General features: G+C 28.6%; 4 protein-coding genes across 8 annotated transcripts in view; 2 read left to right on the top strand and 2 right to left on the bottom strand.

The window, feature by feature from the left end:
- Positions 1-926, top strand: part of LOC112686183 (uncharacterized protein DDB_G0283357-like) — a 7,137-nt gene extending 6,211 nt beyond the window's left edge. The window contains 1 exon segment of the mRNA XM_025558384.1: positions 1-926. This exon segment is cut by the window's left edge and continues 4 nt beyond it. Coding sequence (XP_025414169.1) covers positions 1-844 — 844 coding nt within the window. The 3' untranslated portion in view covers positions 845-926.
- Positions 927-1,161: 235 nt separating this feature from the next.
- Positions 1,162-5,437, bottom strand: LOC112686181 (peptidyl-prolyl cis-trans isomerase cyp11). Of its 2 annotated transcripts, XM_025558379.1 has the most exons (9): positions 5,279-5,437; positions 3,900-4,220; positions 3,749-3,836; positions 2,935-2,964; positions 2,724-2,869; positions 2,537-2,648; positions 2,121-2,466; positions 1,933-2,067; positions 1,163-1,864 (listed from the first exon to the last, which is right to left on the bottom strand). In XM_025558379.1, the coding sequence occupies exons 2-9, from the start codon at positions 4,207-4,209 to the stop codon at positions 1,382-1,384; spliced, it is 1,650 nt and encodes a 549-aa protein (XP_025414164.1). In that variant the 5' UTR covers positions 4,210-4,220; positions 5,279-5,437; the 3' UTR covers positions 1,163-1,381. The 2 variants fall into 2 exon arrangements, with proteins under 2 accessions (XP_025414165.1, XP_025414164.1); XM_025558380.1 differs by lacking the exon at positions 5,279-5,437 and having other exon boundaries at positions 1,162-1,864; positions 2,935-3,016; positions 3,900-3,992.
- A 921-nt stretch (positions 5,438-6,358) lies between these two features.
- Positions 6,359-9,300, top strand: LOC112686182. 2 transcript variants are annotated; one of them, XM_025558383.1, is made up of 3 exons: positions 6,735-6,819; positions 7,592-7,766; positions 8,597-9,300. In XM_025558383.1, the coding sequence occupies exons 2-3, from the start codon at positions 7,760-7,762 to the stop codon at positions 9,223-9,225; spliced, it is 636 nt and encodes a 211-aa protein (XP_025414168.1). In that variant the 5' UTR covers positions 6,735-6,819; positions 7,592-7,759; the 3' UTR covers positions 9,226-9,300. The 2 variants fall into 2 exon arrangements, with proteins under 2 accessions (XP_025414167.1, XP_025414168.1); XM_025558382.1 differs by lacking the exon at positions 7,592-7,766 and having other exon boundaries at positions 6,359-6,819.
- Positions 9,301-13,873: 4,573 nt separating this feature from the next.
- LOC112686093 (BAG domain-containing protein Samui) lies at positions 13,874-22,617 on the bottom strand. 3 transcript variants are annotated; one of them, XM_025558221.1, is made up of 4 exons: positions 21,985-22,073; positions 20,206-20,301; positions 14,896-15,832; positions 13,874-14,185 (listed from the first exon to the last, which is right to left on the bottom strand). In XM_025558221.1, the coding sequence occupies exons 2-4, from the start codon at positions 20,266-20,268 to the stop codon at positions 13,992-13,994; spliced, it is 1,194 nt and encodes a 397-aa protein (XP_025414006.1). In that variant the 5' UTR covers positions 20,269-20,301; positions 21,985-22,073; the 3' UTR covers positions 13,874-13,991. The 3 variants fall into 3 exon arrangements, with proteins under 3 accessions (XP_025414006.1, XP_025414007.1, XP_025414005.1); XM_025558222.1 differs by lacking the exon at positions 21,985-22,073 and adding an exon at positions 20,373-20,484; XM_025558220.1 differs by lacking the exon at positions 20,206-20,301 and having other exon boundaries at positions 21,985-22,617.
- Positions 22,618-27,786: the final 5,169 nt, after the last annotated feature.

Below are 27,786 nucleotides of genomic sequence, written 5' to 3'. Positions count from 1 at the left end.
TTCACCTAGTCCAAACGCATTTTCAAATTTTGCACCTGGGAGCCAATTGAGTGGAGAAAATGACATTCCAGTAACATCCAACAATAGTGGTTTTGGATTACCTGGTCCAAATGCATTTTCAAATTTTGCACCAGGAAATCAACTCAATCGACCGAATGTAACAAGTGATACTCCTGCAACAACCAATAATGGTGATTTTGGCTCACCAGGTACAAACGCTTTTTCAAATTTTGCACCTGAGAACCAACCGAACTGGACAAATAACACTCCAGCGATAACCAACATTAGCAGTTTTGGTTTACCAGGTCAAAACGCATTTTCAAACTTTGCACCAGAAAATCAACCGCATGGAACAAATGATACTCCAACAACTACCAACAATGGTGATTTTGGTTCACCTGGTCAAAACGCATTTTCAAATTTTTCACCAGTGAACCAACCCAATAAACCGAATAAAGCAAATAATTCTCCAGCAATAACCAACAATGATGATTTTAGTTCACCAGGACAAAACGCTTTTTCAAATTTCGCACCAGGAAATCAACAAAATTGGGTATATGACACTCCAGTAAAAACCAACAATGGTGATTTTGGAGCACTAGGTTTGAATGGATTTTCAAGTTCTACACCTGGGAATCAGCACAATCAGCCAGATGGACCAAACTACATACCAGCAATAATCACCAACAGTGATTATGGTTCTCCAGATTTGAATTCTTTTACAAATTTCGCACCAAGTAATCTACCTAGCCAAGTTATTAATACTGGAAACAATAATTGTGGTACAAGTAACTATGGCAATAAAATAGAACCAGTTTTTTCTACAGCAAATATTGGTTACTAATAAATGTTGTACTTTTTTCTTTTTTTAATTTATTTTAAAATAATTAAAATATTCACATTATTAAAGCTTGTGTTTATAACTATTTTACTCAATTCAATGTTAAACCAAAAACATTGCCTATGACAAAACTCATATACACAATAAAAAAATATCCAGTCAATCAAATTACCTATTTCTATGGTAAAACAGTATCCAAAGAGATGCGCTTTACCATAAAATATAATCACATATTACTCAAAACAACTTGAAAAACATTTACATTTTATTTTAATTTTCATCATCATAAAATAGTTCTTAAATTATTTTTTAAACAAGTCGATGTGATTTTATTTATTACAATATTGTGAGAATATTTTTTTTTAAAACTAATTGCAAGGCTTTAATAAACATTCAATAATTCTAATGGATCATTTTTAAGTTTAGAATTTAAAATAACATAAATTACTTAACAATATAAAAATAAAATACAGATAAAAAGTTTAAAGCCCATGAATTATTTAAGATTATTATAAAAGAACAGTGAACATAATTGATAATTTAATCTTTTACTTCAGGTGACAAACTAAAACTATTACCATTCTTAACTTTGCTTTTATTTTTATGATTATCAGGAGAACCAGAACTTATTCTCCGGTTATCCTTCTTTTTTTTGTTATAATGTTCTTTATCTCTGGAACGATTTCTATTACCTCCTTGTGTTATTGGTCTGTTATTGTACCTATCTTTCTTATAGTATCTGTTTCCATCTCTTTGGCTTCTATCTCGTCGAGACCGGTCATCATACCGACGTTTTGGTGAGCGGCTTCTTGAACGTTTATCAAATTTTTTCTCAAGTTTTTGAAATTTTTCTCGGTCGTCATTTCTTTTTTTCTTATTATAATCATTGGAACGTTGATCTATTATTTTATCATCATAATTTTCTGAAGTATTTTTTAAATTGCGATCACGAATAATTTGAAATACATCTTCAATTTTAGCCATCATATCAATTTCTGATTTAACATTTTGTTTATTGAAAATCTAAACCAATAATATTTATTTTTAAACAAACATTAATAAAAAATTTCAGGCAAAATAAATTCATATACCTTAGGTGGGGTTCCTGGAGGTGTTTGTCCATCTTTACCTTTCTCATGCTTTTCTTTTTCTTCATGTCTTAATTTTCTGGCCTCTTCGCGCCTTTTTATTTCTTCTTCTCTTTGTTTACGTTCAGTCTCAATTTTCTAAAGGAAAATTAAATAATTTTTTTAAATTTTTAATTTTAATTTTTACTTACTTCAAATTCGTTAAATGTGATCAATTTTTTTTGTTCTAATCTCCAATGAGGTGGAGTATAACTTCTTGACCTACTACGGGATGGAGTTCGAAATCTAAGATTCCCACGACCTTTTACTACACGGCCAGATTTTGTAACACCACGAATTCTGTTTCGTTTTTTTGGCTTATCATCAGTGTCACTTTTAGGTTTCATTAAAAACATAGATGAAGGACCTCCTCGTGACAAAAATCTATTTGGAGGACCAGCTGGTATTTCTTCTGGGTCAATATTAGAAACAGATACAAGTGGGTGCAACTGACCTTCAGATTCAGCAATTTCATTTTCATTTTTTGAGCGGTCCAATCTAGAACAAATTTAATTTATTTAAATAAAGAGAATGCATTATAAATATAATATTCATTTTTGAAGCTTACTTCTTTCCACTTTTTTTTTTAGATTCTTTTTCCTTCTTTTTTTTCCGTCTCCGTTTTTTATCATTATCTGACCCTGAACTTGTTTCACTATCTGATGCACTTTTTTCTAACTCTTTTATACAAAAATATATAAAATCATTATAACAAAAGTGAAATAATTTTTTTTTTTTTTAATTATCTCACTTACGTTTAATTTTAGACTTTAATACAAGCTCTCCACATTTTACTACTTTTGCATCCTGAAGTGGCCGCGAATTCTTATCCACACCAAGTTCTTCAATCTGCATAACAACAGGTTGACCAGATACCACTCTTCCAAATACCACATGTACACTATAAAAAAGAAGGCTCATAAATACATTGAAACAACAATTTTAGTTCACAAATATTTTACTTACCCATCTAAGTGAGGAGTTGGTTGTGTTGTTCTACAACAAACAATGACATACGACCAAAATTTTATTAGGCTATTCTGATACACTGATCCCATCAACACGATTTAAAATTACAAAATCAAAATTACATTAGTAAACATCTATTTTATTTTTGGTGTGATCGAACTATAAATTAATAATACTCTTTTCACTGATATTTTAGTAATTTAAATCTAACTGAAATAATACATTTATTTTTTAAAAAATATTATATTATTTTATAAAATTAGCTAGTATGAAACAATTTTAGAAAAAGTTTATTAAATAGATTTACAATAATTGGAAATTATGATATACACTGTCCATATAAATGAAAATCTGTAATTAAAAATACTTGTATTAGTTATAACACCAAAGATAATTTCAAAATTAAATGTTGGCATATAATAAATTAGATAAAATAATAAGTAAAACAATAAATTTGAATTTTAATAATTTTTTAATTTAATTTTATGTTATGTATAAAATAATAATATAGTAAGAAATTTAAGGAGTGTTAAGTACTAGTAAGCCTTAAAAATTAAAAACAAATTAACTAGAAATTATATATGTTAAATGTTTACCATATGTAATGAATTGTATTTAATAAATCAATGCTATAGCTATAACTATAAATACTCAAGTTATTAGTCATATCTTTAACTACATGATACTATGTTTTAAAATTATATAACATATATCATGTTTGATAAAAGGTCAAACTCAAAATAGATAGTTAATTTCACTAAAAATCAAGTAATATATCATTATAAAAAAATATGAATTTATTTAAACTTACATAAAAAACTGTGAACCATTTGTATCTGGTCCACGATTAGCCATTGAAAGTAAAAATGGTTGGTCATGTTTTAAATCAAAGTTCTCATCTGAACCCAAAACAAAACATGCAATTAAATATTTATAATATTTACATCACTGAACATTCATACCTGGAAAAGTTCCTCCAAATATCGATTCACCACCAGTACCATTCCCATTTGAAAAATCTCCACACTGTACCATAAATGACTTAACAACACGATGAAATATAACACCTTGATAATGTAAAGGTTTACCAGAGTTTTTTCCTAAACCTTTTTCACCTGTACATAATGCTCGGAAATTTTCACAAGTCAATGGGCAAAAATCATCAAATAGTTCAAATACAATACGACCCAAAAGAATATTATCAACTGCTACATCCATAAAACACCTAGGTCGTACATGTGTTTTAACCAATTCATTTTCAACTGCCATCATTAACAACAGTCCTGAAATAATTAATAAGTTGCTTTACTTCTTTAAATTATATAAGAGTAATAATTTAAATTAAATAATGATGAAAAGTCATGTGTACACTTATATTTTATTTTTATTTAAAATGCATACATTCATTGTAAAAATATATATTCAATTGTATATAATAGTTTAACTTCTATAGTTAATACAGGTTTGTTCTGAAATGTTGTTACATGCGTTTCTATGTATAAAAATATTATACATACATACATACACGGGGTAGTTTTACGGGAATAGGTTAGACTCAGGATATTTTAGACTTACAATTAGTTTATTAATATTTAATAGTATTAAAATAAATGTCATTTAAAGTTTTAAAAAGAACATTGCAGATGTAATGTCCATCTTATTCGTAGCACATGGAAAGGCTGTCCAAAAAATTTAAGTTTTTATTCCGTGTATTTAAGATTTAATTATAGTAATTCCATTGTTTTCCACAATTGGTTGGCCGATGGTATACTGTATGGTGGTCGCGCATTACAGGTCTTATAAAAAAAGGGTGTGGGGAAGGGTATGTTTCGATTGTTTTTGATGTTGGTCAGTGGCGTATCCAGGATTCATTTAACGGGGGTGTTTTAAAATTGAATAGACTTATAGTAAGTGGAGGTTCTTCCCCCCCCTACTTCTTACACTTATAAATACCATGTATTTATATAAATGAAAATGATTATATTTACATATGCCTACGTTTAGTTAAATTATACTGTAATTAAGTTTGCAATTTGGTGAAATACCATAAAATACAGTTGATGGGGGGGGGGGTGTTCCAACACCCATATCACCCCCCCTAAATACGCCCCTGATGTTGGCATTCCCACACAGGGTATGTAGCGGCTTGCATTTCGATCTGCGTATCGATATGTCACGACCGTTCGAAGCGGAGAGAGTACAACCGCAACACAGACGAACAACAATGAACGAAAAACACGTGAACGTGTGGCGCAACGGCGATCATTATCGTTGTTAGGTATTGCGCATACGATTTGTATGACGGTTATTCGTTAGTACTGCGATCGTGTCCAATACTTACGGAGAAGAGAATGTCGGTAGTTCAGACCGAAAGGGAGATGCTAATCGTCCTCGAAACGTCAATAGCTGGCAGTGAAACAAAGTTCTTCGGTTCGCCGTTGCCGTCCGTCCGCTACGTCATATCACGGGTAGCCGGGAGTCGATAAACAGACGGGAAAAACAGAAGCGTCTAAACACAGGAATGCACCTTATGTGTTCTGCGCATGCGCGTAATTTATTCATGACTATCATTCAAAACTCATATTATTGTCATGTTATAGTGATTTGATATAATATATTGATAACGGCCTAACATTATGATAGTGGCGAATAAATTACGCGCACGCGCAGAACGCATAAGGTGCATTCCTGTGTTTAGACGCTCCTGGAAAAAACAAAACGAAATAACATGGTGACTGACAACGGTGCCCCCATTGGGTTGTCAATCTTTATCAACCAACAGTGCACGCACGCGCAACATAGTGTCTGCAACAGTTGATCCGCAGCACCATTTCTCCTAACGCGTACTCGATACAGGTACGGTAACGCGCGGGCGGCTGGGTAAATTGGCTACACGATCATTTGTGTACCGTTTAAAAACGATAATCGAGTCTCACGGGGGGGGGGGGGGGGGGGGGGGAAGGTGTTAGGCAATTTGGGTCCCGGCTGTTAACTCGTTTACATATCGTAAGTAATACGCGTTAAAATATATTTACAAAAAAAATAGTGCGATGTAGCCTTATTTTCTGTTCAATGGCGACGAATGAAATGGAAACTGTCACTTCAAATAATTAGATTTATCCATCAGCTCCTACCAATTCACCACCCATTTAAATACCGGAACATTTGTTTTAAACATATTCAACGATTGAAAATGTTATAGTTAACTTTTAACTATTCTATTTTAAATAGAAAATACGTGTCGAGTATTTCATAAAAAAAAAAAAAAAAAAAATTTTAACTATCATTTTTATTTTTTTTAACATTCCAATTTTCTAGGTAGTTAAATTTAACTACCTGAAGTACGCATTCGGCGACACTGGTTCTGTGTGTCGTATGGGAAAGGAAGAGTAAGGCCCTCGTCACACCAGGGCGACGCGATTATAAATAAATATCGTGCGATAATCGTTTGTTTTATAAAACACGGGTTATAATATATCGGAGACCTCCCACCCACGCGATGCGACGTGACTGCGACGCGACACGAAAGCAACTAATCGTGGGCGATTGGTACTGTCAGTCGCTTGATAAAAGTTTTCTAGTCAACCACATGACTTCAATAACATAATAAACAAATATATTATTTTAATAATATTATTAAAACTGTACTATATTTTACTTTATTACTTACTATACTTTACTAGTAGGTATAATTACATAGTTAATTATATCATTTGGCAAATATCACTATGGCAAAAAAAAAAGAAAAAAACTTAACTATAAACCTTGTTGAAGCTGTAGAAAAATTTCCATGTTTGTATAACTTCAAAATACCAGAATACGCCAGAAGGGACATTACAGAAAAGGCCTGGTCAAAGGTAGCAGAAGAAGTCAAAGAGACAGGTAATAATATTTTTAATGTATTTTTATTATTAGTACTATACTGTTTTTAAAAAACGTAAATAAAATTACGAAATTATACCTAGTACTTGCGAGTAAAAGAAAACTATAAATTATACTAATTAGATTATAAATTTTATTATACAGGGCCGGCAAAAAAACCTCTCGTATTTTTAGACGTTTAAATTTTACCACAAAAAAAAAATTATAATACAAACTGTCATATCGTTCACATTACCATTTTTGTCTATAACAAAATAATTTAAATATGCGGGAAATACTCAGGAATACTCCGAATATTTCAAAAATAGAACATTTTATTTATGAACAAAGTAGAAAAGATCGAATATAAACCAAGTTAGAAATTCTGATTATAGAATTCTATATAATTTCAGAGTATGAACATTGATGTTATTATCAGTTTCGTTTTATTAGACGTTTATATTTAAAACTATTTATAGATAAAATGGTATTCCGTGTATAGATAGATAGAGGTCTACGTGCCATTTTCAGTAATCATAATGGCGTGGCACGGTGAGCGTTTGACGTAGAGGAATATATCCATAATGCTGGTTCTGCGATTAATACTCGGCGAGCAATTCGCATTCGATTTCAACTTAGCCGACATGATCCTGTTCCGGATAGATTATATTATTTATTACATTATTTAAAAGTTTATATTACTATTATCATTATAGATAATATGGACAATTTTATTAACATATTAATTTATTTAATAATTTATTTATACCGTAATATTAAAAACTATACACAGTTATTCTACTGCCATGGCAGTGATGCATAAAGTTTAACAAAATATGAAGACAAATATTCTCTCAGACCACTCGCTGTTTGTGTTCTCAGCAACTCATTTTGATCTTGGTTGTCCCTGAGAAACTCGTTGGGTACTTGGACGCCTTCTGGATTAATTACATCCAAATCAATGGAAGGTATGTACTGCCGGCCTTCCCTTTTACGTATGAAATTGTGGAGGATACATACTGATCGTATTATATTGTTAGTGGTAGTTTCGTTGGTGCATCGTATTGATGACATCAATACTTGAAATTTTTGCGACATCATGCCAAACGAACACCACAGTTTTTCTACCTCTACTGAGTCTGTAGTTAAATATTCGTTTTTTATTTGTTAATGTTCTCCTTGGGTTTTGGTCTCATTAAATTTTTTTTTCAAAGGGAATGCTTCGTCGGCTACAAAATAAAATGGAAAACAAATCTCAGGGTCATTAGGCAATGGTCTTGGGTTTGGCAAATTTAAACCATCTCTTTCAAGCCAATGACCCATTTTAGATGCTCGAAAAATATCCCCATCACTATTTCTACCTGCGAAACCAGTTTCTAATATGATGAAATTTCCTTCAGCATCACTGCAAGCCATTAAAACAATTGAATGGTATGTTTTATAATTTAAATTTGTCGACCCTGTATTAGGAACTTTTTGTATTCCTATTTGTTTTCCATCTATAGCCCCTACACAGTTTGGTAAATTCCATAATCTATAATACTGATGAGCTATACGCATCCATTGTTCTTCAGTTGGTATTGGCATGTATTCATCAACTAAACATTCCCATATTTTTTTTGTAGTTTCCGAAATTATTTGACTTATTGTGTTAGCACCTCGAGCAAAATAAAATTCTAGGCTAGAATAAGTATATCCTGTTGCCAAGTACCTATATAATAGTTTTGATTAATTTTCAGTTTATAAATTTCCTCTTTAAGTATAAAAATAAATAATTTTTTTTTATTTTATATTTTAGTTACATTCTGTAAAGAAAAATGGAAAAACTTAAGAACTGTCTTTGTCAGAAATAATAAACCAACACCTAGTGGATCTGCTAGAAAATCAAAAAAGCCGTATTATTTAAATGAACATTTACAATTCCTATTACCATATGTAAAACCTAGTACTGATTTGACTACTTCAAGAAATCTTTCTTCACCCACCCCAGATCACGAATCAGAAAATAATAAACAAAGCGACACTGAAGACCAAGATGAAGATCTCACTCAACAAGAGCAGAACTTAAGTGACAAAATTACAAATGAAAACCATGAAAAAGGTCATAGTCCTGAAAAACAAATAAAAGGCACCAATAAGAAACGAAAGAGTGAAGTTAGTCAAGTTGATCAAAGTTTTATTGATTTTATGAAACTGAAGAAGACGAAAATGTGTGGAGAAGATCCAAGAAAAATGTTTCTTCTTAGTTTATTACCTGATATTAACATCATGACTGATAAACAGATGAGAATGTTTAAAAAAAAAGTATTGGAGGTGGTTGATGACATTTTAACAGAAAATCCAACACCAACTTCAAACACTCCAATTACGTCTCATCCTAACACTGCATTTTCTTATTTATCTGGTTCGTCATTATTGGGGCAGTGAAGTTGTTACATTTGCATGTTTTTTATAAATGTTTATATTTATTGCTGAGTGTGCTTAAAATATATTTCATTAAACTTTTATTTTAAACAAAAAAAAAATTGTATTATAATAAATGCAATTTTGGCGATTTTTTTAATTTTACTGCAATTTTAACTATTTTTCGTAATATTCGTATATATTAGATTTGTAGATATTAATAAACCAGAAATTCAAAATTATAAAACAAATAAATAAAGGATATCAAATAATTGTTCGTATATCAAAAATTATAAGTGGAGAAAAACAGTCAATGGAGGGCTTGCCAGGAAAGTTGACCAGCAACGATTTAATCTGCTTCAAGTACGCCCTAATAACAAGTACTGACGTAAAAAGAAGTTTCTCCGACATCAAAATTTGTTGTGCGATAACGGACGATCATTCGATTTTGAAAACTTAAAAAAATCATTTGTATTGCAATTCAATAACATAAGCAATATTCATATTTAATTTTTATTTTTACTATGTATTAATATATTTGATTTTATTGATTATAATTAAATTTTTTCAATGCAATTTTTAAATTTATAAGTGAAATTTTTAATAAAATTTAATGCAATAACTTCACTGCTCTAGTCATTATATACATATAATCACCCAAACAACAGTTTCACGCCCATCCACTCTCCAGAAGAAGTTAACTCACAAATGTGCAACCAAAACGAAAAAAAATATAATGGATAATTTGCTGAACATGGGCTAAAAGAACATTACCTACTACGAGTAATACCTATTGCATCAAAATACATAGTTCATAAAAATAATTTGTTATAATTCATTTTATTTTCTATTTCTATATTATTACTATTTGTTTTTTCTCTTGTCTTAATATAGACCGTTCAGGTCCTTCGCCGCAACCACCACTTCCCTCCATCTATCTCTATCCGTGGCGAGCTCTTCGCCGTTCAAGATTCCCACCATATCCAAGTCTTTATGGACCCTATCTACCCATCTTTGTCTTGGGCGGCCGAGTGGTCTTTTGCTCTTCGGCTTCCAGTAGGTGACTTGACCAATTGTCTGCTCTCGGCCTCGCCATATATGCCCTGCCAAGCTTATCCTTTTGCTTTTCATAGTAGCTATTATGTCCGAATCCTCTAACATCTTATCACCTCTTCATTCTTTCTTCGCTCATATTCTCCCGTGTTTTGGTTATTATTATTTGTATGTTTTTAAAGTGTTAATAAGTAAATTAAGAATCATACCTCATGTTATCATTAATATTTCACGCACACATAAACAACAACGGAAATGTGTCTTGTTTTTCAATAGCCAGTCCCACTTTTGCTACAAATTAAAACTTTCTTTCTTCATGCGATAAAAAGATTGAAATTTTACATCGTCTTGCATTAAATCATTAGCGGCAACAAAAATTCAACAATTAATATTATTTTGTATGTATGGATGTATCGAATATTTTCTTTTTTTCTTCGGTGTCAATACCAATATAACAGAATACAATATTCGTCATCTTCAAAAGACGACATGATTGCTACTAACTACTGAGCAACTCTTGTTTCCAAAACATCGCCTATAGTGTGGAGAACTCTTGACGTCAGGTCGTACGATATTTTACTTGGCAACTATTTTCTTAAATCGCGTCAACGTCGCGTCGCCCTAGTGGGACGAGGGCCTAAGGCTACAATCACCCTACGCATTAATCGATATTCGACATTTAAGAGAACAAATAACAAAATACTCAAATAATACGACAACCAGATTTGCGTTTGTTGTATACCTATCGTTTGTTTTTACCCAAAGAATATATTATAAAAATGTACACATAGATATTAATTTAATTATAATAATAAAAATTAAATTGACTTATTGATCTAGGCATACAATTTATATTAAAATTATAAAATTTTACTTCACATAAAGATTATTAGATATATTGTATAATTTTTTTTTGCCGGGACTTCGTTTGCCTACTACCTTTATTTTTTTTTTAGAGATCAAATTTATTATCCGCACGCACAGTGCCGTTGACAACTTTTATGGGCCCAGCGACTAATAGTTTCTGACACTCCTTTACTTGAACTTATTTAGCTTAAATATGCATATCACCAGAGCCAGCCATCCGAGGCACTTGTCCCGGAAGTCTTGGTCGGGGGTACCAAATAAAAAGTGGATAGTTTTTACAGTTTTTATTCACTTATACAATGAGTATTATAGTACAAATAAAAATTTTCATTTGATATAGGCTATTCTTAAAATAATCCGTCATAGAACAATAATTACTAAAAAAATCAATTTTTACACTTTTGAAATTAATTGCGATAATTGTGATTATGCCTAAGTTGATTATGATTTTAAAATGTATTACAATAATTATGCACTAATTCACGTTTGCACAAAAAAGACCTTCTATCCTGAATAGCAATAGGTAACTTAACTACTTTCATAAGTACTTACATTGTTGACCCAATTTTCTAGGGGAGCAACCTTGTTCACTAATTAAAAATTATTTTACTCATCAGTAGGGCCCGGATTTAAATGCACATAAAACCATACAAAAATGCTCTAAAAAATAGCCGAAAATGTCCTTAAAAAATGTATTTTACCACAAAAATTAACTTAAAAATGAAAAAATGAAATATTTTTTTCTTTTGGGCATTATTCAACATAAAATTTAAAACATTAAAATCACATTCACACGTAATACGAGCAAAGTCTGCGAGGTAATACGAACTAAAGTTAATTTGTTATTTGACCTAATACTGGTGACGTTCCATAGTCAATAATAAGATAAAAACTGAACAGAAAAATAAAGATTGACAATGTGTATGGAAAAACCTGATAAACCTACTTAAATATCAAAAAAAAAATTTTTCTTTTGATTTTATTTTGAATAGGCTAAATTTGTTTAGTAAATCGAACAAATATGCATAAAAAACCAATAAAATGACCCAATAATACTAAAAATGCTCTAAAAACGAAAAAACGTCGAAATATGGAAAAAAATGCAAAATAAAATTTGTAGTTTTGAAGCCTTCGTTACATAAAACGAATTATGTTCATAGAGAGCATTGTGTATGATTAACCAACAAAATATGCACTTTGCATTGAAATCCAGGCCCTACTCATCAGGCATATTCTTACATAGGCAACCAAACTTTATCATAGTTTAAAATAAGACACAGTAAATATTAAAATTTAATTACTATAAAATTTATTAACTGTATTTATAATAAAAATTATTTATTCAATCATTATAATTAATTCAATGTTTTATTAGTATATATTACATATTAGCCATTCTCCAGAAATGGTTGTATGCATACATGCAATTAGTTTAAGACTAGTCCACAAACATTTTTAACTTGTTTTAACATTGTTAACTCAATTGAAATTAAGAAGCAAATTGAGAATCTAAGACATATACAATGTACATGCATTTCGCTCAAGTTTTAATTGCATAGCAATATAAATACTATTTCAGATCTACAGTTATTTTATTCAGATTTTTCAATCAATTCATCAGATTCATTAAAATTAAAATAATCCTTTAAAATATTTTAAATTAACAATAGGAATTCAAAGATTAAATATGAAATGCAGATGGAGTAACATGAATAAAAGAAATGTATTTTGTATTACATTTCCTCTGGAAATAAAATGTTATAGGTATAAATAAAATGTTGTATGAACACACCACGGACTGAGAATAAAACAAATAATAAATTATTAATATGCACACAGAAATGTATAGCAATTTTGTTAACTGAATTTTTCAACTAACTGCAATATGTCATTAAAAAAAAAAAATTGGATTTTTATTTTTTACAAATATACTTAAACACAATATATAATGTAATGCTTTAATAAGTTTTGGATACTTTTAGCATCATTTCTAGTCTTGATAGCAAATAGTTAATGTAATATTCTAGCATAATCAGTATGATAAAATAAAAACAGTCTAACACTAATAAAATGGTAAAATAACTTTGAAATTATTTAATAATTACATCAACATAATCAATTTAAATTGTTATTATATTGCTTTTTATACAAGACTTACATAATAGTAAAATATATTATATATATATATATAATATAAAACATAAAATGTGGTGTTCAAAATATATTTTAGGCAAAAAATTTGATATCCATAGATTTAATAGGTCTTAAAATTCTTAACAAATGGTTGATAACTAAATCAAGTCTGCTTTTGATTACATTCTATCACATTATTTTTGGTTAATAAATTAAAATAAATCATTGACACTGTGATTTTAATTCAATCACATTACAATCTTAAAAATATGTATGTAGAAGACACAAATTAATTCTATACAATCTTTTTTTTTTATTATTATTATTATTATTATTATTTTTAAAGATAATATATAAATAAAAACTTTTGTAACATGTATTATGAAAAATATGATTAAATCTACTACAAAAAATAGATATTATATAAATAATGAAAATACTGTGAATACATAAAGCATATTAATTTTCAGTGTAACCAGTCTTCACACAGAATTATTTCTATAGAAAAATTTTAAATCAACAGAAGCTGCTAAATTTGTTTAGCTCAAATTCTAAAAGAATATCAGTTTTTTTTAACCAATATTTAGTTTTTTCAACACACTGGTAAGAATGGGTTTCATAAATGTTTAAAAAAATATGGGAACAATAAATTTAAAATACTTAGTTCAATTTAATAAGAATTCTATTCAAAAGCCATTTTTCTAAAAATAATTTAATGGTGAATGATTCATTAATGTTCAATTATTGTTTTCTACTTTTTCAGTTTCTGAAGACTTGTCTTCGGATGGAGCAACTTCTGTTACATCATCAGTTGACTGATCTACTTCCATTGATTCTTCTTGGGGCTGAGGAACTTTATTTTCTAAAATAGAAATTGTATCCTGAATAGTTTTGATAGCTTTTTTCCTAGCCATACGTACATCATCTCTTCCTGTAATATAAAAGTTAATTATGCATTACTATAACAAATTATGATAAGATCATATCTATTAACCACTAAAAAGTTAGTTAACTAGGCAATCATAAATAATTGGTACAAGGATTAGACAATGCTCCCAAATAAAAAAAAAATGTTAGAAGTTAATTTAAATTACAACTTATAGATTATTAAGTTTCTTTTAAAATCTAGGGTAAAGTAGTAATGTTGAATCCTTAAGTTGAATCAAAAAATAAAAAAAATAAAATAACACATCCAGTTGTTTGTAGATATATAGTTCGAGAGAGACAAGCATTGTTTTTTTTTTTTGAAAATTTGAATTTTCACTTCAAGGCTTCAATATATAGAACATATTTAACTCCTTAACGATAATCTTAATGCTAGAAGCAGTTAATGCAATTTAGCAAGTCAATTTGATATGCTAATTTTAGGATTTTATTATCTTTCAATAAATATAAATAAAAAACAATTTAATAATTTTCAATAAGAAAATAGTTTTTTTTAGCAAAAAATGAAAAGAAATATACTGAAAAGCATTACAAGACCGAAAATACATTTATTCTAGAACTGGGTTTGAAATAAATTTATTGTCATTCATACCTAATATCCCAATATAGCCGGATAGCAAAAAGTTATATCTTCTTTCCTAGTCACTTACTGGTGTATAACACTATCTTATCAATATTGATATGAAAAATATTTACCTTCTGTTTCAATAGTATCTAACTTAATCAAATTTCTTGTAAGCATTTCATCCAGGTAAATATATTGTTTATCAGTACGAGAAGAACCAGAGAATTTATTAACAGTAACTGCTAATTCTTCTACTTCTGCTTGGACATTTTGAACTTTTTCCAAAGCATCTACTGGTTTCACTTGTTGGCGTGGTGGAGGAGGAGGGGTTGATCTGGTTTCATTTGGAGGAATATGTTGATGTTGTGGAGGAGTTTGCTGGCGTTGTTGAGAAGGAGGTGTTTGACGACGTTGTGCAGTATTTTGGTCATGGAAGGAATGGTATTGAGCAAATGGGGTTTGTTTACCAGAAGCTCTTTTTGGCAAGGCTGAACCATTATTTTCACTGAATATTTGGTCAACATTCTTCGGATACACTGGTTCTGAACGGCCTTCCACATAAATCGGAATGTGTCGCACATTAGGCTGTTTTTGATTTCCTTGTGAAAATGTAGATGTATCATTATGTGGTTCTTTAGGTTGAGAATGTTCAGATTGTGGCTGAGCTGATTGTTGAACATTTTCAGATTGATTAGTCAAATTAACTGGAGTAAATTCTAATTTTGAAACAAATCGTTGTGGTTTATCATCATTTTCTTGAGATCTTGAATTGTTTTCAAACGGAGGCTGCTGTTCTTTATCCATGTTTTCTTCAAATGGTTTTTTATCCGGACTAGACTCAGTGAGTGTGTCAGTGTGGTTATGGTTGAGATCTGATGGTTCCTCAGATTTATTATCTTCTCCCGATACAGTACGTTTACGACTCCAACCTCTTGTGCTAGGTTCGCCTCCCCAAGGTGGGCAACGCAAATGTCCAGCAAGATCTGGATGCCTTTTGGCTAAATCTTCTAAATGTGAACGGACACTCAAATGACCTCTAAGCATATCATCATCAAATGGAAACTCTTCCTAAAAAATACAAAGTAAATTTAGGAAATACATTTTTGTACAATTATACTCATAATATGGATCACTAATGAATAAAAACGGCCAAAATAGAAAAATCAAGAATTTTTTATTTATTTTTTATATATATAGTAATTTATAAGCTAAATATACAAACAACTTTAATTTTATTATAAACATGAGTAATTTTAAAAAATATTCTAAGTGCTAGAATATTATACGTAAATAAATAACTTGTAAAAAATAATCATCAAATATAATTAAAAAACTGTTGACATACATTTTTTATTCTTACTAGCTGTATACTCAAGAATGTTTTTTTTTTATTATATTGTGGTAATAAGTGTGTGTGTGTGGGAGAGAAGACCATGAAGATCAGTTTAAATTACTATGGCCACGGCAGTCTATACAACTGTACATTATATTTATTTATAAAAAAGTATACATTCATCTAAAAGATAAAAAAATATATATATCTTTATACTATTATTTATTCCACAGAATATTATGGCATTATTATAACCGTCCTAAATCATACTGGATTCGGTACAAAACAAAGACGAATTCTTGACTATGACTAAAGAATTTCAACAAATTAATATAGTATGCAAGTGTATCATGTAAATAAGAAAATATGAATTATTAACAAATCATTATATCTGAAAATAAATATATTATTGATAATAAATAATAACTATTTAATGATAAAATAAGTACATTTTACTGGGATATAATAGTATCACAATTTGGAAACATTAGTATCACCAATAGTTACATTACAAAACAAGTGGTGTCGCGGGATTATATGAAATAGAAGCAGCCAAGTTACTATACTGGGACCCAGGCCAATAATTTGTTGCTAAAAATAAAAAAACAAAAATCCATTACACACAGTGTCTACTGAAGCAGTAGAACAATAATTAAGATATTAAGTTAGGATAACTATAATTATTCACTAAATTCAATTAAATGTAGTTGGATACAAAAACCGTGCATTTTATTACACATTTAAAGACAGCATTAATACTGTTATTATCACTGTTTGAATTGTTATATTTTAAAAATAATTGTTACCTAATTGATTATCATCTACATTATATCATTATTATCGACGACTTGCTTTTAGTTTCAGAACAATTATTTAATTAAAACGATAATTTATCAAATCCTTATACATTTAATTTTAGTAATACAAATACATAAAATAATACATTTTTAATTGATAATGAATAAAATTAAATAAAATCAACTTAGTCCATTTAAATTGGACTAATTAATATTACTAAGTTAAATATATATATATATGATAAATTTAGGAAACAAAAATGACACAAGGTAATAGAAACTTAGCTGTACCACTTACTTATTTAAAAAATTATAGAAGGATGGAATTTAAAAACGCGGAAACATGCCATTTCCCTAGCTACTTAATACTACTTATCTTATTTAACACCTAGTTATTATTCAAATAGCAGACATTTATAGATATATTATTGACATGTTATAAAATTGATTATCATATTATGATAAACATTCAAAAAAAGGGTTGTAATGAACATAATATATTTTGAAATACATTTGGTAAACACAAGTAAAATCATCAATCAATATACATAAATAACAAATATTAACACCATTATTCATCCATTTCATTTTACAACAAATTACAATTAAATTAATAATAATTTATAAAATGTCCGAATAGAAAACCAAATTTTAAAAACATTTTTTATTTCAATATTAACTTAAATTAATCTGAATTTTTTATAGATAGAGAGATGATATTTTAACTAAGTTTTATAGTAAAATGTAAATAAAATAATATTACACAAGAAAATTAACATTTTTAACTTTGACATTAATGTGCAAATTTAAAGTATGCGCTTTCAATATAAAATGTCACTGTAAAAATGTAGATGCTTATTTTAAAAGTATAATGAAAATTATATTAATCATTTTTTTTTTTTTTATATCTAAAATAAACACGAACTTGCTATAGGTACACTTAAAAACATTGTATTGTAACATTGTATTTATAACTTCCATATTCAATAAAAATTTCATTGAAAAAATTATAGTACAAATGAATATTTTATAAAAAAAATTTTTTTAAAACATATTAAATGAATAACATGATATTTAAAATAATTTAATGTTAAGCTTAACAATATTTAAACTTGTCGTTAAGTTAATTATTTTTATTTTCTTAGATCACTAATGAATTAATACATTTGGTTGAATAACTACAAGTTAAAATAATTTAGTTACATTAAATACTCATAAGTAAAAAATTAATTAAACTTTATCTTATGCGAGAACAAATCAGGAAATATTAGAACCATTAAAAAAAATAAAAAATAATAGTTATTAGTAAAACCTGCAAGACTTTATAAATAATTATAGAATAAATTTGTTTATTTGATATGTTCCTAAGTCTCCGAATACATTAATAATAAATAATACTGTGAATACATTATTCTAAAGTATAATTTATGCATGATAAATCAATTTAAAGATAAGTTATGGCAAATTCTATAGTATTATAAATTACAAAATAATCAATACCATTTATAATAATAATAAATAATAATAAATTAAATAAAAATTAAAAATTAGCAAATGAGTAATAATCGGAAATATTTAAAATAAATGCTTAGCTTGCAGTATTATTATATTTGTAAAATATGAGAAGTTTTGTTATATTATTTAATATTATAACAATAATCCTTATTTTTTTTATAATTAATTAATGAAGAAAAAAAATTAACAAAATACATACCTGTTTTCCTTGTTTATTTCTTCTATAAACGTTATACTCATTATTAATGTACGTTAAAAGTGTACATACAGAACTTAAATTTAGTAATATAAAAATATAGGAACTCCTAAGTTACTGCTTTGCCTCCATTTTTAAATATTAATAACTCTGACATTTTAATTTTTATTAAAAACTATATTATTTTCATTACAATAGATTAAAAACAATTGTTCAGACATTTATTAGATTAAACTTCCAGACAGGAATGCTTTAAGTTTTGAAAGGAAAACTTTGTAAAAATTAAGTTAGTTTTATATACAATTTTTCGAAATATGCCTTAAAAAAACATAGTATTGAAAAAAAGAAAGATAAAATATGGAACAAAAATATTGTGAAAATTTGAAAATTGTATTGTTTAAAACCATGAAAAAGATTACAATATTTTATAATTTGACTTCTGTTGTACTACTACTACCATACTAATAAAATTGAACAGTTATTTAAATTTTTATCCCAAATCATTTAAGGTACAGTGTAAACATACTGAAATTTTCTAAAGTTGTAAAGGAAATTCTGTTGATTAGTAAGTATTATAATTAAAAAAAATTTAAATATTAATACATTTAAATTAGAAAATACAGTAGACAATTGGTAACCCAACTATTAAATAATTTGGTAGTATTTTATCTTAAAATTTTGTCTTGATAGCATAATTTGAATCAAAAAATAAAAATAAATTGATAATTATATTTTAAATCTCAAAAGAATAAATTCACATTATGTTATAAACTAGTCTGTATGTAAGTATTATTTATAACAGGGGTTGCCAACCTTTTCAAACAAGTGAGCTACATTTGACATTCAAGTCCCAGGTGATCAACATCCAGGAGAGTTTAGGTTTTTGGAGATTTGTTTGATAAGGAAGAAAAAAAAAGAGATCTAAACACCAAAGAATAATTATTTATTGTTTTTTTTCATAATAATAATAATCTAATATACTGATTAATCCGATTATATTACATGATCTACCGACAGTGGTAAAATTAAATTTTACAACAATCGACCTATATTCCAAAAAAGATCGACCATTCTGGTTGGCGACCCCTGATTTATAAGTTATAATAAAATAAATTAAGGTTTTCAATAAGTAAAATTGTCTTTTTATGTGAAATTCCATTAAAAGTCTTCTGGTCTGACATTTGTTGGATTATCAAAAGTCTACTGAACATAATAATAAAAATGTAACAAAAAAATTAGGGAATTTTATTTTTATCAAAACATAAGTAAAGGCATTAAATTAAATAATAGTTATGCATTTAAATTGGACAATAATTATAGCTTTAAAAAAATAAGTATACATCAACAAAATATATATAAGAAGGTTAGTCTATAGTAGTTAAAATTAAGTTCACAATAGCTATTTAAAGGCAATTGTTCTATAATTAGAAAAAAATAGAAATATTGGTAATTATGTTTTGGTTTGACTAAATTAAAAATGAACTTTTCTTTATTTATAATAGTTATACTATTAATATTAACTGTTTCAAAAAGTATAAAAGTATATATATATATACACACATATATATATATATATACACATAACAAATTTAAAACTTACCAATGTATTAGTACAAGAGGGCGGTAAAGGATAAATGACAGAATTAATTTTGGCCGCTTCCATAACATCCAAAAACAGCAAAATATTTGTTACTCACTGAAGAAACACACAAAAAAAAAAAATTTATCACACAACAAAAACTAATAAATTGATTAAAAATAAAATACCTTAGTCATTAAATAGCTTTTAAAATTAGTATTAAGTGGCAATATATTGGAGAATAGTAACAAACTTCTTACAAAACAACAGTGACTATGTATTTATTTATAACAGATTAAAAACCATCATAATAAGTGAGTGGGCATGAATCATGTAGGCGATAGCCACACCAACTGCTCTAGAATATTCATCAATGTGGAATGCTAGATTCTTGAGTGCCAAATAAACCATAACCTAATTAAAAATAGGTCCTTAACAGGGTAAAATAAATTATTTCTATTGGCTAGCAGTACATGTGTATTAATGCAAATGAAATAAAATATAAAAATGTCAAAAAATATTATAAAAAGAAACTACATGGAAATTAAGTGCTGAAAATAGCATTACTTAACAAGTTATTTAAATCAATAATGTAACTCCTATATAAATATAAAAATAGGAAAAAGAATAAAACTAAATATTGTTTCTACTTAGCTTTATACTTTTATAAATGAAATAGGCATGTTCAAAGTATACAATTTGAACGAAGTTAAAAACCTATAAAACTAATAAAATGCCATACTTTACATTATTTATTAAGAGTTAACTTAGTTATTAAGATAGAAGTGATCTAATACAGGACTTGCAGTTGGTCTGTTTATATTAATAAATTATTATAGTATCAATAATTTGTATAGAAAACAAGTCACCTATACTATTTACTTGATTGTATACAAAAAAAAATGGTGAAGTATTAAAATAATAGAATAAAAATACTATTTTTTAGTAACTACAACCAACATTAAATGTTAGAAACATGAATAGATTATGGCATGCTATTATAAAATAATTAGAAGAATTTTGAAATCATGATATATTTTTGATAAAAATTAAATTTATTAGAATTATTTATTACTAAGTTCGGTTATTTATAAAATTGCATATATATATATTGATCAAATCATACTATTTATATTTTGCATATTCTATGTTTTATATTTTAAATGCATATTTTTAGGATTTTAAGATTATAAATTTATATTTCAGTATATTTTCGAACTTTTTTAAAAACAATTTAAATTAATGGACAGATAAATGATAAATTATCGACCCGTATAATAGTGTTTGTCTCAAATATTTTTAGATCCAAGTTTGATCAAATTAAAAAAATTATTGTATCACAGTATAATGATCAACTTATAAATTGGTATTTACTTATTAATATTATAAACATATGAAATATAAAAAGTAACATATATTATACTCTGCATATTTTATGTTTTTTTGACAAACTTTGAATGCATATTAGGTAAATTTTTAGTGAACAAATGTATACATAGGTATTACAGTAATTTTAAGCGCATAAACATCCAAACTCTATTCAATACATTAATCATACCTAATACCTACATATTAATTATTCAATTTAATTTAAGACATTCACTTATCTATACAAGTGTAGATAATAGTGACCGATCTAAACTTTAATCTTACGATAATCTGACCTTCAAAAATCGTAAACATCGTACGTAGGAAATCGAAAAAAAAAATCAAAACATTTAATAAGTAAAAGCATGGTTAATCGATGTTGACCCAGACAATAATAGCATTAACACAACTCGTTTAGTTGGTGGTACATACCCTTTGAGGAGAAGTCCTAGAATCAGAAGGGTCGAAAAACATGCTATTCCCACTGTTGTTGCCGAATTCTCTCTGGATCTCCTCTAAAATCTCGTCCGTAGATCTTCCGCGGATACGATCGCTCAACTTGGACCTGTTACGATCTCGACGATCAGCAAACGGCATTATTTTCCGAACAGCATCGATCGACCGAACGAAATGTGATCCGGCCTGTGAGGTGTAATGCTTTGGGTGCGCGCGAGAGGAAAAAAAAAATTAAACGACGATGAATACAATGGAGGAAAAAACGAAAAAAAACCGTACGGAAAGTCCGCAATCGGAACACAGTCGCCGTACGGAGTATCAGAATCGTATGGACTGCGGAGTCGGGAATTTGAGAGGTTATGGCGAACTCGACCGAACGTTTGCGCGTGCGTACAAGAAAATGCGCGTGCGTGTGATACAGACTAATCTAGAAGGTTCTAGTGCGCTTGGTATTTGCTATTTCTAGTGAACGTAAGAACTTCGAATCGGACGATCGCGTCTGTCCCCGCCTGTTCCACCAACCCAGATTATATGAATATAATCTGTGCCACCACCAACGGGCATCGTTGCCGTATCGATAACGGGTCGTGGTGCGTCCGTTGACGGATTACTGAAACTTTTCGGCTTTCGCCATGAAAAAACTGATAACGCGGACGCGACGGTTTCCCGACTTTGTCAAACTCGACGATTTCCGCATACTCGGTCTTTTCTTCCACGGGTTCGCCGCCGTCGTAACGCAACTCGTCCGTCGCTAGGGCACTTATAGTTCTGAATAGATGAACGTGGATAGATATCGTGAAACCCCGACGTCTCTAGTTCCAAATTAACACAAAATTTGTAATTATTTGTATTTACATTTATTTTTATTGTTGAAAAACCAATAATCTAAAAAAAATGTTTTATAAATAGTTTATGATTAATGTTAACTACAATTACTGTTCTCAATATTCAGATACATCTCGCGGAACCCTCAAGATTGTCTCACGGAACCCTTAGGTTCCGCGGAACACACTGGAATCGCTGATCTATTCTGTGCTTATATTGCCTTATCGTCGTGGATTCGGACAACCCGCGTACTTTTTTTTTTTTTATCTCGCCGGTGCACCAATCGTAAACCAGTCTCTGCGAATGTTGCGTTTGACGCGCGTCTACGGTTTTTTCACCGTTCGCATTCGCGCAAGAGGTGTATTCAGTGGCGCAACACAGGATTTTTTCGGGGGGGGGGGGGGGGTTAAGGTAAAAATATAACACATTCCACAGTCAAATATGTAAAGGATTTGACTTAAATAATAGCATTGATAATAGAATAGACTATTCTATAATCAATGTTACTAGGTATTCAATAATAGCTCTTCATATTTCAAACTTATAAAATTTGTAAATTTTAACCTAGAGCTTGGAGAAAATTTGGGGGGGGGTAAAACCCCTTAAACCCCACCACTGCGTGCGCCACTGGGTGTACTGATGATAATTGGGGCACATCAGTTAGCACCCTTAGTTTGTTTCGAGTTGAACATAAGTATTATTTAAAGATGATTTTAAATGGTGCCGTGATTTCAAAACTTAAGAACCAACAAATGAATAATACTATCGCGAAGTATTACAAATGTGTGACTCCCTCTTCACGCGCAATTAAATGTTAATGTCTGTAAATTATTAATATTACTTATTGTACTACTGTATAGATTGTAATTATTCACATAAAGCCAATTTTTTTTTTTTAAAAAAAAAGAAAAAAGATGATTATATTTGTATTCATGAAAAAGATAATTAGTTATTCCGATTTGCATTTGTGCCGCACCTATCTACACTTACAATTATGTTAAAATAATACATTGTTCAGGGTACACCGAAATGAAATGAGCAATGATTTCAAAGCTATTTACCGTAAGCACGACTAGAATAATAACGCGACTAAAGTAGCCCATACACGATCAATATTATTGCTCAATATTTACATCAATAAATGTTTAAAAATTTTTTGTACACACACGATTAATAATATTTAATATATTGTTCAGTTTCGGTCAAAATGTCTAGCGAAGAGAACGCGATTATTGCTATTGCTCTTGCCTTGTCACTTGATGAAAAAAAAACATCAAAGAACTTGGTCAAAAGAGTGGTTGAAAAATAGACAATATTATACTCACGGTATATTAACAGTTGCGCAATTTTGAAATAATTGATTTCAAAATTTTTTTAAGAAAGAATGTGAATGTTTCAATGAAATTTTAACTTAAGTTAATCCATTAATTAAAAAATAAAATACGTCAATGCGAGAAGCTATACCAGCAAGTCAAAGACTGTCTATTACTTTACGTTATTTGGCTACCCGAAACACATTCGAGGACCTGAAATTTATCAGTGCGATATCTTCTCAATCCATTGGAAACATTGTGATTGATACTTGTGAAGCTATAATATATTGTCTTCGAAACTATATAAAAGTAAGCTACATATTATAACCAGTGGCGTACATGTGAAAGATTTTTGGGAGAGGGAGGACATAAATTAACTGTACAATTTTTTATGGTTATAATATAATCTGAAACTGTATTATAAATTATTACTAAATACTTAAAAAATGAATCATATAACAAAATCTGAATTTTTTTTTTTTACTGCCAACAAATAAATCAATAACTTCGTCAACTTCAACTGTTCTGTGTCTATGGATATTAAGCAAAGCTAACCCAACCAAGCGTTCTTCACCCATGTTTGGCCTTAACCATGCATGATGCTAAAGCATATAACCACATAAAATAATAACTATATGTGACCATCACTCCTAATCCCAATTTGGTTGAATATTGATATTTTATATTACATTGATAAGTGATATCAAACACGATTATAATTAGTGAAAATTAAAAATATTTATAATTTACATAATTTAAGCTGAACAATTAATTTGCATTATGGTATCAAAAAAATTATCGGGGGAGGGGAGGGGGAAAATGCCCTTATTGCTTATTGCCTATTATTTGTTGAGATTTATTCATTTTTAATAATTCATTAGCCCAAGTTTTAGCTATTTGTAATTCTTCACTTTCCGGTTCGCATAAACGTTTACAGACTAATGATATAAATTCATCAAGTTGATCTGTACTTCGTTTAACTGGTTTCTTTTTAACAGTTTGAAAATCTGTACTATTATTCTAAAATAGCAAACCAAAAAATATTTTTGTAGTTTATTTATTAATAAATTTAAATGATGTATGATGTTTTATAAAGCTATATAAATATTTTTTATTTGAGAACCTAATTAATTATTATTAATTTTTAGTTGCCAAAAACTTCACATAAATGAGGGAGTCCGAGTTCAAACCTCCCCAGGGCCGAAAAAAAATAAAAAATAAAATTGTTTTATTATTGATGACGTGTAATATATTCGTAGTTTCATTATTACGCTTTGAACTTAAAATATACAACTATACAAATACTATGATAATTAAATAATTATATTGATAGATGTTTGAAAAATTTTGTTAATTATGCTGTTTTTATATTCCAACAGCTATTAATTTACTGTAATGTAAAAGTAAACTGTAAATTGGTAAAAAAGTCGTATAAAATAATATCTATTTATAGCAGTTATTTATCTTATTTATCTGTGCAACGAAAAAAAATATAACGATTATTTTTGGTAATCCCCCCCCTCAGAACAAGATTGAATGTACGCCACAGTATAGAATAAATTATATAAATTGTTGATACATAATACACTACAAGCTTTTTTAAACTGTATTTTCATTTATTAATTTTCTAAGTTAAATAATTAAAAAAATATTTTTTTACCTTGTATAGTTTTATAAATTTAATTTTTATTTTAAAGGTCACACGACCCAGCGGTTAAAGAACACTGATATAAGTAATAGTCTCTTTGTCCGGTAACCCGCAACGGGAGCCGCAATATAGCACAATATCATGTTCTTAATTGTAATTATTAATATTGTCAGGTATACCAAAATGGGAGTCGAGATATAACACAACCTCACGTTCTACATTTTTATTATAACGAATTGTCCGGTAATCCGCAACCGGAGCCGAGATACAACACAACCACATGTCAAACTAAATATTATTTTTGTTTTTTATCTTTTCTCTTTCTTTTCAGTTACAATAAAAATCTCATTCTCATATTATACTGTCAACATTTTAATTTTTGTATACTCTCCGTTTATTATTATTACCTATCTTCCCCTAATAAAGCCTACGGATTCCGTCTCACACCATCCACTTGTGTTATGTGTCACACGGCTCCTAGGCACCAGCTGTTCCCCTCGGTTCATGGGTACAAATAAGTCGTTAACCCGACTGAAAGGTTACAACTTTTAGTTTTTTTCTGTTATAAAATATTAGGTTTTTGCTAAATTATTAATAAGGTACTCTAAAGGGCATTTAAATCCAGGCCTTAGACATCGTGATTGGGGTTACCACTCACCGATTAATCGTTCATAAATATATCTTATGAGTTAAGGGTCATCCTATTTATTTCCAATTTAATGAAGCTGCAAAACATCGGAAAGCAAGTGTATTGCATTCAGTACATAGTAATATTAAACTTGTAATTAATGTACGCATTACCTAGATCAAGGGTCACCAACCTTTTCAAACAAGTGAGCTACATTTTGTTTTCGCCTAAATGACATTTACTGCGGGAGTCACAGACCTCTTTCATTTTTTTTTTTTTTGTTTTTTATAGTTCAAATATTTAAACCTCAGACTTAGAAATTAAGACAACAACTCCGATCAAAAATTTCACTAAATAATAAAAATAAAATAAAATTTTAATTAATACGAAATTGATAAGCCCTGCAATTATATATGGAGTAGGTACTACAAAAAACTCTAACCAAAATAACTATCAATTTTAAACTCCCGTTGACTGGGGGGTGATAGCGTCATATAGGTCTATGCGGTCGGGTAGCTTAGTGATAGAGCAACGCTCGGCATATTCGATTCTCGGTTCGGCGGCTTGATTTTTGACGTTATCTCGTCCCCGAGAAGTTAACACAATCATTCCATCAATAAGCATACAACTTCTCATTAAGAACAAAAAATAAATTATCTGACCTACAAATGTATTACTAATAAATAAATTTAAAAAATTGTTAGTTGTTTAAAAATTTCCCGTGGTTTGTAAATTGATGTATACAACACATATACATAATATTTTAAATTTTTTCAAAAACTCATGAATTTAAAAAAAATATATTTCAGATTATTGTTATGTAGTTTTATATGAAATCTCAAATGAATTCTGAAACTGAAAATAATTTACTTTATATAATCAATTTTATTTAACATACCAAGGTTAAGTAATCATATTTATTATACATTTATTAAATTACATAAATTAAAGTAATAATATTCCAAACAAATTGGTTGTACTTTATTACTATTTCTTTCTAAGATTTATTATAAAACACAATTGATTCATTTGCATTATACAGTTTATCAAATGCAACATATTTAGTTCCAAGTTTGAAAATAAGTTTTCAAATTCTATATGGTTTAACTATTTGTTTTGTGTATTATGATTTATATAGGTTTTTTTTTTAAACATATTCATTACATAACAACTAAGACTCAATAAGATTTTTTTTAAATAATTTGTTATCACCAGACTGGTAGTCATAATAAGGTGTACAATTAAAATCTCATGATATATTGTACTAAAATTGCAATATAATTTAATGAAAAGATAATATTATTAATAGGTTAGCCAAAAAGTTATTTATGTGGCTTTGTTGTTAAAATATTATTATGCTTTAA

Source organism: Sipha flava, unplaced genomic scaffold, assembly GCF_003268045.1.
Source record: "Sipha flava isolate LNK unplaced genomic scaffold, YSA_version1 2_pilon_pilon, whole genome shotgun sequence".
Lineage (NCBI taxonomy): Eukaryota > Metazoa > Arthropoda > Insecta > Hemiptera > Aphididae > Sipha > Sipha flava.
Note: the sequence above shows the minus strand (reverse complement) of the source record. Positions and strands in the feature narration are given on the sequence as shown.

What these genes read in the sequence shown, in the direction of transcription:
- LOC112686093 (XM_025558220.1), bottom strand. Translation starts at nt 22,149, where the DNA reads ATGCCGTTTGCTGATCGTCGAGATCGTAACAGGTCCAAGTTGAGCGAT. An exon ending in CTAGGACTTCTCCTCAAAGG is followed by an intron (nt 15,833 to 21,984) that starts GTATGTACCACC and finishes TGTATTTTTTAG; the next exon opens with GAAGAGTTTCCATTTGATGA. An exon ending in AGATACTATTGAAACAGAAG is followed by an intron (nt 14,186 to 14,895) that starts GTAAATATTTTT and finishes TTTATATTACAG; the next exon opens with GAAGAGATGATGTACGTATG.
- LOC112686182 (XM_025558382.1), top strand. Translation starts at nt 6,666, where the DNA reads ATGGCAAAAAAAAAAGAAAAAAACTTAACTATAAACCTTGTTGAAGCT. An exon ending in AGAAGAAGTCAAAGAGACAG is followed by an intron (nt 6,820 to 8,596) that starts GTAATAATATTT and finishes TTTATATTTTAG; the next exon opens with TTACATTCTGTAAAGAAAAA.
- LOC112686181 (XM_025558379.1), bottom strand. Translation starts at nt 4,209, where the DNA reads ATGATGGCAGTTGAAAATGAATTGGTTAAAACACATGTACGACCTAGG. An exon ending in ATTTGGAGGAACTTTTCCAG is followed by an intron (nt 3,837 to 3,899) that starts GTATGAATGTTC and finishes TTTTGGGTTCAG; the next exon opens with ATGAGAACTTTGATTTAAAA. An exon ending in CCAACTCCTCACTTAGATGG is followed by an intron (nt 2,870 to 2,934) that starts GTAAGTAAAATA and finishes TCTTTTTTATAG; the next exon opens with TGTACATGTGGTATTTGGAA.